Source organism: Pseudopodoces humilis, chromosome 2 (assembly GCF_049639895.1).
Source record: "Pseudopodoces humilis isolate 2021_Gansu_Grassland_sample_001 chromosome 2, ASM4963989v1, whole genome shotgun sequence".
Classification (NCBI taxonomy): domain Eukaryota; kingdom Metazoa; phylum Chordata; class Aves; order Passeriformes; family Paridae; genus Pseudopodoces; species Pseudopodoces humilis.
Genome location: NC_142201.1, coordinates 59,670,721 through 59,683,107, shown reverse-complemented (window position 1 = coordinate 59,683,107; position 12,387 = coordinate 59,670,721). Strand labels below are relative to the sequence as shown.

Sequence of the window (12,387 nt, the reverse complement as noted above, 5' to 3'; positions counted from 1 at the left end):
TGTTAATGTACATTTTTACCTGGCTGCACTTGAAAAGAGGGGAAAAAAATGAAGAGAAATTTAAGCAAATAAATCCTGCAACAGTTAGTTCTACTTGTTGATTTCAGGTTACCGCATGAGATTAGGATCTAGCACAGACAAAAAGGATTCAGGTCGCCTTCATGTTGATTTTGCTCAGGCAAGAGATGACTTTTATGAATGGGAATGCAAACAAAGAATGCTGGCCAGAGAAGAACGCCACAGACGCAAAATGGAAGAAGACAGACTGCGCCCTCCTTCACCTCCAGCAATAATGCATTATTCTGAACACGAAGCTGCTTTGCTGGCTGAAAAATTGAAAGGTAAGCAGCATTTGCCACTTCTCAGTTTATTATTCCTTAAAAGCAGGAGCCATGCAGAGGCCAGGGCAGTGAAGCGAGTTTCTTTCTGATGTGTTTCATTACTTGCCCTGTTAGCTTTCACCCACTGAAATGGCTTTCTTTGCCATTTCTATGCCAATGGTAATGATACTCACCCACCTGCTGGAAATGCGTGACATCTATCTATCTACCTGTGCTTTAACAGCTAAAACACAGTCTTCAGAATGCTACAGATGGGGCTTTTTCTGTTAAGTTGCTGCCATCATATATCTTGGAAATATTCTCAAAGTAAGACAACTTGTTGCAAGAATCCTTCTTCATATGAAAGGCCTTATTCTTAAAATTGCTTTAGTCCTCAACGTGTGGGTTACTCCATCGCATGCATTTGACTGTCGCTGGCATTCAAATTGCCCTCATGAGCTGACACAACTTATCTCTGACACACACCATTCATTCTTTCACTCCCTCTCTAGGGTTAGAATTACTTATGCAGGATAGTGTTATGTTTTGGTATGTGTTTGCTTCCTTGTGCTTTTTTTTTTCCTAGGTACATTTACTGAGTTAATATTTTCCAAGGGTGTACTTTGAGTATCCATTTTATTTTAATAGCTAACATAAACATTAAGAAGTGAAGAAATAAAATTATTCATGGTAACAAAATTTAAAAGAAATATCTAGCAAACAACTCTTCACACCACTTAGAGTTGTATTTATTTTCATCAAGTGTTTAGCAGTTGTGTTTGGCATTCTTTCCCCCCATGATGGCCAAGCACACTGCTTAACTGTGTGCCAGGTCACAAGAAGCTGTGATTCTTGCCACTATTTCAGAATTATCTAGATTAGGCTTAGACTATCTAGCTGTCATCACACTGGCCTCTGTTCTAACTATGAAATGTGTCTGGGGAGCTGAAGAAGGACAGTGCAAAGTGTTTCATCCTTGGAACATGGAGCAGAGATGCACCCTGCTGTCTCTCTGAGTACTGCATTGGTTGCATGAGTACTCTGGTAACTCAGTCAGTTACTAGTTTGGCTGACTGTCATCCCCACCAAATACACTTCTCCATAAAATAATTCATTAATCTATCTAACTCATAAAATAACCCAGATGGGTTGATAGACCAGGAGAAAAGAGACTCTAATATAAGAAATTTTAATTCATACTTATCTTCCAGTCCAGTTTTAGATCCATCTGGTTTTAGTTGAATATTTTAGGAGTTAATCTTTTGTAGGGAGGTTTTTCTTTACGTAGTAAGGCCTACAGGTTTCCTGAACTAAACCAGAAAATGCAAGAAGTCTGGACAATTTCTTCCATATGGCTGGTCATTGCTTGGGGCAACTGAATGTGGGTTTTTGCAAGATGTCTAAGATGACTATATTTAGAAAGATTTTCTTTTCATTATGGGAAGTTTCCATACTTAATTAAAATCTACTCCAAGCATTTATCTTGCTTTGTTTCTCCTAAGGGAAATTTAACCAGAGCTTGACATATATGCTCAAGCTTAATATAAAATTTTTTTAGCACAGTATGGACCAACACTATGTGCATAACTTTTTGTCCAGAAATAAATTTTCAGCAATGTATGTAATTTTAAAAAAATGTATTGAAATTTTAAAAGTTCTTCTAATTAAGTTGCCTTATTGTGAGATTAAAGTCACCAACCCTGGATCTGTACAGATAGTTAAGGGTGGAGAATGCAGAGAAGACCCCTCTCTTCTCAGTAGACATGAGTTGTTCCCTGTTCTAGGTAGTAAAGAAAGCAATGGTGGGCTTCAGTAGTTTACCTTCCCTATGTCACCACAGCCAGTATCTGTAAAATAGTGGTGTTGAGCTTTATGGGCTCCCTTGGTCAACATGGAATCACACATGAGCTCTTTGTGTCATCCTAAAAAAAAAGGTAAAGCAATAAAGAAAATTCTTCAGCTCTGGCGAAGGGCAGTTCATGTAATAGAATCATACACTCGTTAAGGTTGGAAAAGACCTCCAAGATTGAGTCCAACCATCATCATACATTCACAATTTAAATGTGGACTTGAGTGAAAGTAGCAGAACATACATAATGTGGTGGTTTTAGCACTGCATACATACACACATAGACATACACAAATACATACACACTCACAGATATGTAAAACTTGGAGTTAAAATCTCAGGTCTCTGTATTATCACCACATTTGCACTGCTGCAAAAGCCTGGACAATTCATCCTAAAATAAAGAAGGATCACAATATATCTGTACTTGGCAGGATTTAGCTTGAAAGACTGGTTCCACAGCAGATGCTCTGCAGTTGTTTTCCTAAGGAAACTCCTGACCTTGCTGTGGTGCCCACTTCAAATGACTCCTGAGCTCTGTTGCCAGCTCATGAGACAGAGCTGCAGGTGCCCAACATGCAGGTTTCAGCTCCTGCAGTGCCTCCAGAAGTTCACAGAGCAACACTAGCTAAAAAGCAAGCCAAAATAACTAAGCATATCTCAACCCAAGATACTGCTTTGCAACAACAGATGTAGATAACTTGGTCTGAATCCAGGCAACTTTTGTTGTCAAAATAACCTTGGAAATTCCTGACAGCAAGGAAATCTTATGGTGAGCAGAGATGAAGTAGGCTTATCAGCCACTCCCCTAATGTGATCTAGATATTTACTGAGTCTGTAACAGAGGTGACAATATATTCTTTTTCACCTTCTGCAGACTGCAGCATAAGACTAAGAAATCATTGTTTTTGTATAACAGACTTGGCTGGAAGCTCTTGCTCCACAGCTTGTCAGCATATTCCTATTCCTCTGGTGTCCTGAAGTCACCTGTTACAGGGGTGACTGTGGGTGAGAGAGCACAGAGGAACTTCTGTACCAGTTGGAAACAGAAGTTCACTGTAAATTTTCAGCCAGGTATAATCTCTACTGGTGTGGAACTTCACAGAACGAAGGGATCAGTTCTTCAGTTCCTGATGGCTGGGGCTGGAAATCCACTGCATGTAAGGCCTCATACACATGAGGAGTTAGGACATACTCTCCATTTTCTGTGGACTATCCTGAATCCCTTCATATCTGCAAAGAACTTGGTTTGAACACTTGATTTTTGCAAAAATTAAAGAAATCCATAAAACTATGGACCAGTGCAATTTTTCACCACTTTCCAATTCAACGTGTGGCAAACTGTTGTTGGTTTATGTGTATCTCCCTTTCCCTTTTTCCTTTTTCCTTTTTCCTTTTTTTATTACTTATTAAGATCTTCAGTATTCCTTCAAATGAAGTCCTTCTTAACTCTCTCCTTGTTGGCAGTATGGACATTTTCTTCCTGTACCATTCATGTCATTTTCCTGAGCCTCAGTTATCAGAATGAAATGAGCACCAGTATTCCAACAAGATGAGTAACATGAAGAGCATGAGCTCCTCCTTACCTGTGTTTCTTCGAGGAAATACCTCAATAAATTCATAGATCTGAACTCTGGGAGCCCAAGGTCATTTACAATGAAGTATAAATGTTATTCACCTCCGTAAACAGTCTTTGAAAATAGACACTAAGTTCTTGTTTTGACAAAACCAGCAGAATATCGTGTCTGCAGCTATTACACTAGAAAGAAGAGACTTTTGCTTCTTCTGGTTCATTGCAGCATTTGTGTGTGTGTGTGTGTGTTTGAGATTTTAATTCCCCAGTGTTAAATCAGATGTGTTATTACTGCACAGTGAAATGTGTCGGTAGATATTTAGTTTCAAATTTGCATGCTCTGACATCTGTTTTCCTGGGTGCGTTATAAACAGTTAAGCCATGTGGTGCCCAGAACATGACACAACTGGAGATAGGCTGAACCTTTTAAGTGGAATGCTACTCTGTCAGGTGCATTGGAACAAAACATTTTAATCCGTGCTTATGACATTTGCGTTTCAAAGCAGAATTTCGAACATTATGGTTTTCTTAATTCAAGCGTATCTGTACCTAATGGTATCATCTTCAGAAATCACTTCTTGCAAGTAAGATCCCTTAAAATGCTACATCTGTCTTACTTTTTGTGGGTAGCTAAATAGTTCTATCACCTAACAAAGGCATCTCTTTATAGCTGAATATCTAGTTTTTTAAATATTTTGAGCAAAGGAGACATAAATATCTAAGAGTTATATACAATACCCTGGAATTTACCTCCCTTTTTAATAGAATGTTTCTTTATGAGCACGGGGAAGTTATTCATATGGTTTTTCATTTTAAGAAATATAATTTAAAAATTGAGAAGCTGCTTCTTTGCCAGGCACTGTATTATCCCCTGAAGAGAGCACAGATTGGAAATTTAAATAAATAGATGGCAGTTACAGTAGAATGAACTAACCAGGGATGTGCCTTGCACAAGACTCAGGTAACATCAAGCCTGACAATCTCAACTCCTGCGCATCGTTTGAAATATAAACAACATTTAATTGCTTGGGAGATAGGATGTTTCTCTAAGAAGGAAAATACACTGCTTTCATGATCACCCTGCGCTTGGGAGCCAGACTGGTGGAGCACTGCAGAAACAGTGCAGTTACGCAGGGAGCCAAGACTCACCCAGAAATGATTGAATTCAGTGCAGAGCTACATCAGAAGGGGAGGCAAAGCGAGATCCTGTGAACAAAACCAGTGAATGTCAGGTTTAAATGCTGAGACTCCGGACATTTTTTTTTTATTAGTGGTATATCAGGACAGAGCCCTGAAACAGACATGTTTCAACACTTTAGCATCAAATCTGTTCACGCACCCTTCCTGGTTTTAGATTATCATTTTCTCCTTCCTTCTTCCATATGCTGCTGACATCTGCTGTGGCACAATACATCTGGCTCCCAGAGCCTCGCACAGGGGCTGTGAGCAGGCACAGTGTGAGGGCACTTTTGTCTGCTGGCAGAAGAGCATAAGGTGGGTTCAGTTATCAGCAACCTGGTAACCCAATTCCCTGGGCACCTCCCTCCCAAAGCCTACAGGAGGAACACTCAGTGCAGTACTAAAAGCATCCTCCCTCTCCTCACCTGTATTGTATCAACTCAGATTTTGAGGTTTTAATACAAGCCCACTGGATTAAATGTACCACACTGCAAAATTACTCAAGTTAATTACTAAGAGCTGGGAAATGGCAGCTCACTGATCTGAAAGGTTGTGGTGTGATTTTGAGAAATAAGGAGGAAACTCAATACCCTCATAATTACTTTTCATTGGAAATAATGGCATCAGCAGGAGAAGATAATGGATTTCTGTGTCTGACATGAAACACCCACCCCTGGAAGAATCTTGTGTGATTTAATTTGAAAGAAAAAAAAGAGTTTGATTATTTAGGGGGGAGAAACTACTTTTTAAAATATCTTTTAGTGAACATATACGCGTATTTTTATCAAATCTAGTGTCAGCTAGACATTTGTTACATAACTGGAAAAGTTTCTTGGTTATAGCATAGAAGTTAAGGCTATTTAAAAAATAGTAAGGTGGATATTAATCATTCTTTAAAAGAACCCTTTGGCAGTAAGAATTTTTATTTCTTGATTCTCACTTGTTATGCAACGCCACTGGGTTAAAAATGTTATTAATCCCAAAAGTACTAGACTGATGTGTGTGATGCATGGTACAATTATATAAGGGATTTGAGCAGGGAAAAAAAGAAGGTGATGGTAGTAGACTGAAGAGTTGTGTTTCTAGGTCACTGGCAGGCACTCTGTACAGAAGAAGCTCTTAAGCCAAGAGAAAAATAGGTTGTCATTTTGGCACCAGAAGTGGTGTGTGCTGGGAAGCAAATTGTTCCCAATGCACAGGGGAGCTGGGCTGAGCCTGCTGATGAGAGAGGTTAGAGAACCTTTTCTCTGACCTGATTCAGCCACAGCAGTCACCTCCTAAGGTTTATTCTTTTTTCTGTTGAATTCAGTCTTTGCAGTTTAGAAATCTTGGTTATAGTTTAATAAATTATCAAGTCAGAAGTCAGATTAAGAGTAACTTTGGCCATACATCCTGCTCTGGCTGCAGTTTTCCATAATGAGGAAGTTTGCATCCTGAACTGCGTGGTGCCACCTTCCTGCTATAACTGAACTGGGCCCAGTTTGACAAACTGGAACTGGAGTCTGAGCAGTTCCAAGCAGTTCCAAGCAGACTGAGGGCGGTGTAACCATGAGCAAAGGGGTAGTGCTGAGCATGGGGATGAGGCAGGGAGCACATCTTCCCATGGCACTGCTGCAGCTGGCAGAGGACAGGCTGTTAATCAGAGGCAAAATAGGAGGGACGTATCCTACCGCTCTTGTCCTTTCTCTGCCTGCCCTGCAGCACAGTCATGCTGAGTGCTCACACGAACACCTTGAAGGGGTGCAATGTATCTATAAATGTACAAATTATAGAAATAAGAGTGTTTGAATGCCTGGCTTCAGAGTGATGGAATAATCTTTAGCCTTTCTAATGGCTTAGACCATAGACACCATCACCTAAGTTGTGAAAGCACCTTATAGAGGTGCTTAACACTGAGAGATAAATAGTCACATTTGAAGGGACTCTGAGCTGAATTCTGCCCTGTGTTACACAAGGGAAACTCCATAGGCTGAAAATAAAACCTGTTTCCAACACCTTATCCCAGGACACCATTTTGTAACAATTGTTGTCACAGCTATTTCAATTAAATGTTTATTCTAGTTGGGTTTGCTTAGAGGTGGTCAAATTACAAGCAGAAAAATGCAAAATATTTGTCAACAATTATTCCCTTTTTTCATAGAAATATTCCTGTTAACAATTTCCTGGGCAGCTCTAGGAATGCATTTTCTTTTCTTTATCTTCCATTTCATCTAAGTTGTGAGCTAGGATTTAAATGTCAAATATCTTTAGTTGATATAAGAGGAATTTGAAATATCTTATCTCTAGAGCCCTGTGATTGAGTCTGGCAGCACCTGGAAATCTCTATCGACCCAGCAAGCCATCCTCGATGGATGGGTAATCTTCAAATGACACGAAGTTGTCAGAGCTTGTGTTAGAGCTGTCCTTTATGGGGACACCCTGCAGGGTGCAGGTGCTGGGTGAAGGTTTGCAGCAGGTGCACCTCTGGAATGGTTGGGGTTTCTCTGACCAAATGTGGGCCTGTTGCAGAGATGTTGATACAGGAGAAGGCCAACCCAGGCTCCCTTTGCAGCCAGTTGAGGGAAGCAGGGACTTCTGGGGCACAGTTCAACTCACCATTAAACAGACAGCAAAATTGGGACTGATAAAGCCTACCTTATTTGCTTAGAATATGCTGTGACTTGGAGGAGGAAAAAGCTCTAAGAGTAACAAATAATTTGCCGCATGCTTTATTTTAAAAGAACAATTGCATATTGGAACATGTCTTATATAAAGGAATTTATTTGAAGAGTGTGTTTTTAAACAGTGTATAATTATGTGCATCCTACCATGAGGGAATAATTTTGAACAGAATTAGGAGTTTTGTTTTTATTTTTTTTTAATGAACGGCTGCAATCATAAGGCAGTTCATGCTCTGTTTAAATTAGATTCCATTGCTGCATTTCTTCTACTATTTATCTACTAACTAAAAAAGAAATGAACAATCTCATATAAATATAATCTCATATAAAAATCTGATTTTCTAAGGCAATCTCAATGCTCAGAAAGAGTATTCTGGATGAAAAAAATGGATTCACGGTGAGTTACCTTATACCAGTCACTGGGTGATATGACAAGAATATATATAAGTTAGAAATTAAGGTGAAATAAATATTAAAACTGTAGAGAAAAGATTTTATTAACTAATCTGCTTCTCTTGTGCATATATTACCCTCTAGGATTTTTGAATGTACCTTCTAATTATGTAATCAATGAAGATGCTGATGTTTACCAATGAAAGGATTTTTTCCTGCTCGTACAGAGCTGTGAATTAACTGTAGCAGTCCCACAGACCTCTGCAGCTCCCTGGAAGTACAGTATGATGAAAACATACTTGTTTTTAGCATGTCCTTTTAAATGGGTAGAATCTGTGTGGCAGAAGGATGATATGTTTACGAACATCCCTTACAGACACCCACTGTGCCTGATAAAAACAAAACAAGGGGAGTGTGTTCTTATTTCACAGAGACTCTGTAGCAAAGCAACACATAAATGAGTACTGGGGAGAGACTAAAATGAGGAAAAGGGAGGATATTTCTGTGCTGCTGATTTTCCTCATGCATGGAAACATGCTAACATTGCCAGAAACCATTACTGGTTATTCTTATTTACTAGTGTGATTATAATAAACATTATGTTCTAGGGATGAGTTCTTGGCTATATTGCATCTTTGACATCCAGTTCCCATGCAATTCAGCAGGCTAAAGATTTTGCCCAAGTCTTTTGGAGAGCCTTATCCTTGTGTTTTCTTGCAGTGAAGAGGCTTTGCACGAGTCTTGTTTACATTTGGCTTTTCTGGGGTCTATATTCAGCCAACCTCACTCGTCAGAGCCACTTAATACAGTCCTGCTGCATATGTATCCAGCAAAGCTCAGAAGTAGAGTCTAATCCAAGGGGACAATGTGAAAAGAAAGGATGCCCATCTGACTCTTCCTGCCCGGCAAAAAATTAATGAAATGGTGATAATGAATCGCATGTTAATGTTTTACAGCAGATACACCACTGTACACAGGGAGGGTGTTACGTGTTATTTTGCAGTTTTTTCTTGAGGGATCTTGGGTGAATATGCCTATTCAGCTGTGGAGAGAAAGTCTTATTGCTGTAGCTGAAAGCATGTTTCAGTTAATAAGATGTTAAAGATCAAGAAATGTAAAAATCTCTTCTTCAGAGGCTGTGGGCACAGAACATGTCACTACTCCTCTCTGTATTTTAGGCTACTCGCCTTTTAGGGAAGTGATTATTAACTCAGAATAAAAGCCAAAATCATCACTTAGCAGTTAGTATTTCATTATTCTTTGTACATAGAATGCAGAGTCTTAAAAACTGTGTCACATGTTTCTGTGTCCTGTAACACAGTTGGCTGGGTTTAGTATTTTCCAGTTTTTGTTTTAAGGTTTGGTTATGATTATGCTACATCTTCCCACCATAACCGTATACTGTCTCCTATAGAAAGGTATGCATACCATCTGAGATATATATAAAGAAACATAACCAAAAAGGACCAGAGGAAATATTTTAAATGAGTTGTTGGGAAATTGAAGTTTTATAGAATAAAATCCTGGTGAAAAATTGATATCGAATTGTGCGAAAATGGTTCCACAGGAAGACACCGTTGTAATAATATTTTCTTGCAGTTCAGTCTAAATGGGACTTAAAAAGAAATGTTTCTTCTTAATCCTGATGAAGCCTGAAGTGTAATGGATGCTGCGCTTAGAGTCTTCTGAGGAAGCTGAGAGCACTGTCAAAGGAAAGAAGATTACCTGGGGAGGGAATGTACAAAATCTAGCCTTCAATTTTGGCAATCTTTCTGCAGAGAAAATCAACTTTCGTTACCTGAATGGTAAACGTGAAGCTGTAATCTAGGTGTTTTCCTGGATTCATCTGGAATCCTTTAAAAATACATATATAATGTGAAAGATAAAACAAATAGTACAAAACAAATAATACAAAATGGATGCAGGCACATCATCTGTTCAAAGCAGTCCCTTGTAATTAATCAGTGTTTTGAGGAGGAATTGTTCAGCCTCAACATTGTTCCTTAATTAACAACATGATGTCAGTGAAATCTGTTGACAGAAGTATGGCTGAGCCCAAGCTCCAAGACTGAGCTTTTGGCTGAGCAGATTAACACAGACACATTTAATTTCCGCAGTGAGTCCAGTACCACAGAGGTCTCCTCACTCCCGCTGTAAGGTCATTCCATATCACTGAATGGCTTAAGGGAGACTTTGTGAAAGTGAAGACTCAGGCCACAGGGAAGGGGAGGAGGCTGCTATTTGTTGTGAGAAAGCTGTTAGAATGAGGAGAAGACAAGTCTTGAAGGAAGATTTATGTAGTTTCGTACGGCTGTATTGGCTTCTTACATCTGATAGAACAAAGGACACAAGAGTTGCCCGAAATGATATACTGCAAGCAGGATTTATGGTGATTTTAATGTGACATGGAGCAGAAAATGTGTTCTCAGCAGGCTATTTATGCCTGCAATTTGAAACCTGTGCTTTGATTGTTCTAGATGATAGCAAGTTTTCCGAGGCCATCACGGTGCTGCTCACCTGGATTGAGCGAGGCGAGGTGAATCGTCGCTCTGCAAACCAGTTCTATTCCATGGTGCAGTCAGCCAACAGCCACGTCCGCCGGCTGATGAACGAAAAGGCAGCTCACGAGCAAGAAATGGAGCAAGCCAAGGAGAGTTTCAAAAATGCCTTAACAGGGATCCTCACTCAATGTAAGTAACTCCCTTTTTGTCAGTGTTGTAGTGATGGTGGTGGTGGTGGTAGTGGTTTTATCATTTTGCTTGTTTTTTTGGGGGTAAGTAGTTGCAATGCAGTCATGCTCTACTTCACATCCTATTCCATACTCTATGGCAGTTTGGAGGATCAAGGACCATTCCTAAGAACTTATTATTCAAGGTGAGCAAAGTTTCAGTAGTTTTTTTTATTAATAGATGAAGACGTGCTCTATTCACAATGTCTACCTTTGTGTAGACATAACACTTCAAGAATGGACAAGACAGAAGCCTCACTGCTCTGAGAAAAGATCATGGTTTTTTTGAGAGAAGGGATACGTGGTCTGTAGTACTGTGTGTGGCAGTAGTTAACTAGGTCAATTACAGAATAGAGCACAATTAGGTAATATTTTTAGCCTGGGTGTAGATAAAAGGCAGTAGAATCCAGTAACTTTTAGGGATATATTCACAGGTAAAGGCCACCTCCACATAAGAAAAGCATGCTGCACTGCTGCTGGCATCAGGACTGGTTGGCTGATACAATGCAAGTATTAATTGGGCAGATAAACTGTCTTAAATATCTAGTGCTGGCAGCTATTTCCTTAGTGCAGAAATACAATCAATGAACTTACTTTAACGAGGTTCCCTCATAAAACAATGATCAGGATACTTGCCTAGAAGTTTTCGGAGAGGAGAGGAAGGTGAAAAGTTCAAGAAAAAAAAAGAAAAGGCAAGGAAAAAAGGAGAAAGAAAACTGATGTAATTGTTGGTGTTTTTTAACATGTCTACTCATGGCTCCTCAAGGAAGAGGCGCTATTATACTCAGAAAGGTGAAGCCTGGAGCTAGCTCTCATGTGCCAGTTGAGAACAAAACCCAAGATAATTTACCAGATAGAAGACAGTGAAATTGTTACATTGTAATTTCTGAATCATACCCCTAATCTTTACATTTAAATAAAAAAGCCCTAAAGGCTTTTGTGCAATTTATTTATTGTTCCTCACTGAACATCCTTTAAAAGTTAGGGTTGAAGGCATAAGCTTGGATGGACTTGCCTGGCTTAGCGGAGCAGCCACTGAAGCTTCCTGCATAAGTGATGGAGAGCTCAGCATCTCAGAAGACCAATTCACCATAGGGCATATATCCTAATTTAAGAGTTTAGATGCGAGAACCTAGAAACAAAGATCCTGGGCCAAATACATTGATTTCTGTGGACATATGTTCAGAGAGTAAATTTAAAAGACCAGCTAATTCCCTTGGTAATTTGCTAGGCAATATTGTCTTGCGTATCAGCATCTAAAAGCCAGTGTGAATCACAGAGATGCAGGCACCACGCATGGCGGGCTGTTCAGTTCACACCAGGGCCTCTCTAGTTTTGTGTGCGACAGCCAGCTCTAGCATTCAGAAATGCCTTCTTCAGCTGCATTCAAAAAAGTCCCCCATTGTCAGCAGGCTGAACTTTAGTTAAATCAGTCTAAATTAGCCCATTTGTCACCAACTGTTGTAGAACATCTGTCACTTGGAAATAGAGATCCCTGTAGTTTCAGGTGGAAATTTGCAGTTTGGGCTATCTGTTTTGTTCCTGTAATGTGCTGAATGCTGAATTTACAGAAACAGAAATAGCTTTGGCTTGAAAATGTGAGTTTCCTAGTGCCACAGTAACAGCAGTGTCTGGAAGAAGAAAGTTTCTGACAGATCTTGCCTAGGAGGACAAGGTCAGCAAAC

General features: G+C 39.6%; 1 protein-coding gene across 8 annotated transcripts in view; it reads left to right on the top strand.

Moving 5' to 3' along the window:
• ENOX1 (ecto-NOX disulfide-thiol exchanger 1) overlaps positions 1-12,387 on the top strand; it is a 307,218-nt gene that overhangs the window by 216,961 nt on the left and 77,870 nt on the right. For all 8 annotated transcript variants that reach the window (XM_088068185.1, XM_005516390.2, XM_088068196.1 and 5 more), the window contains 2 exons: positions 108-341; positions 10,452-10,664. In XM_088068185.1, the coding sequence (XP_087924311.1) occupies positions 108-341; positions 10,452-10,664 (447 nt within the window). The remainder of the gene's footprint in view (positions 1-107; positions 342-10,451; positions 10,665-12,387) is intronic.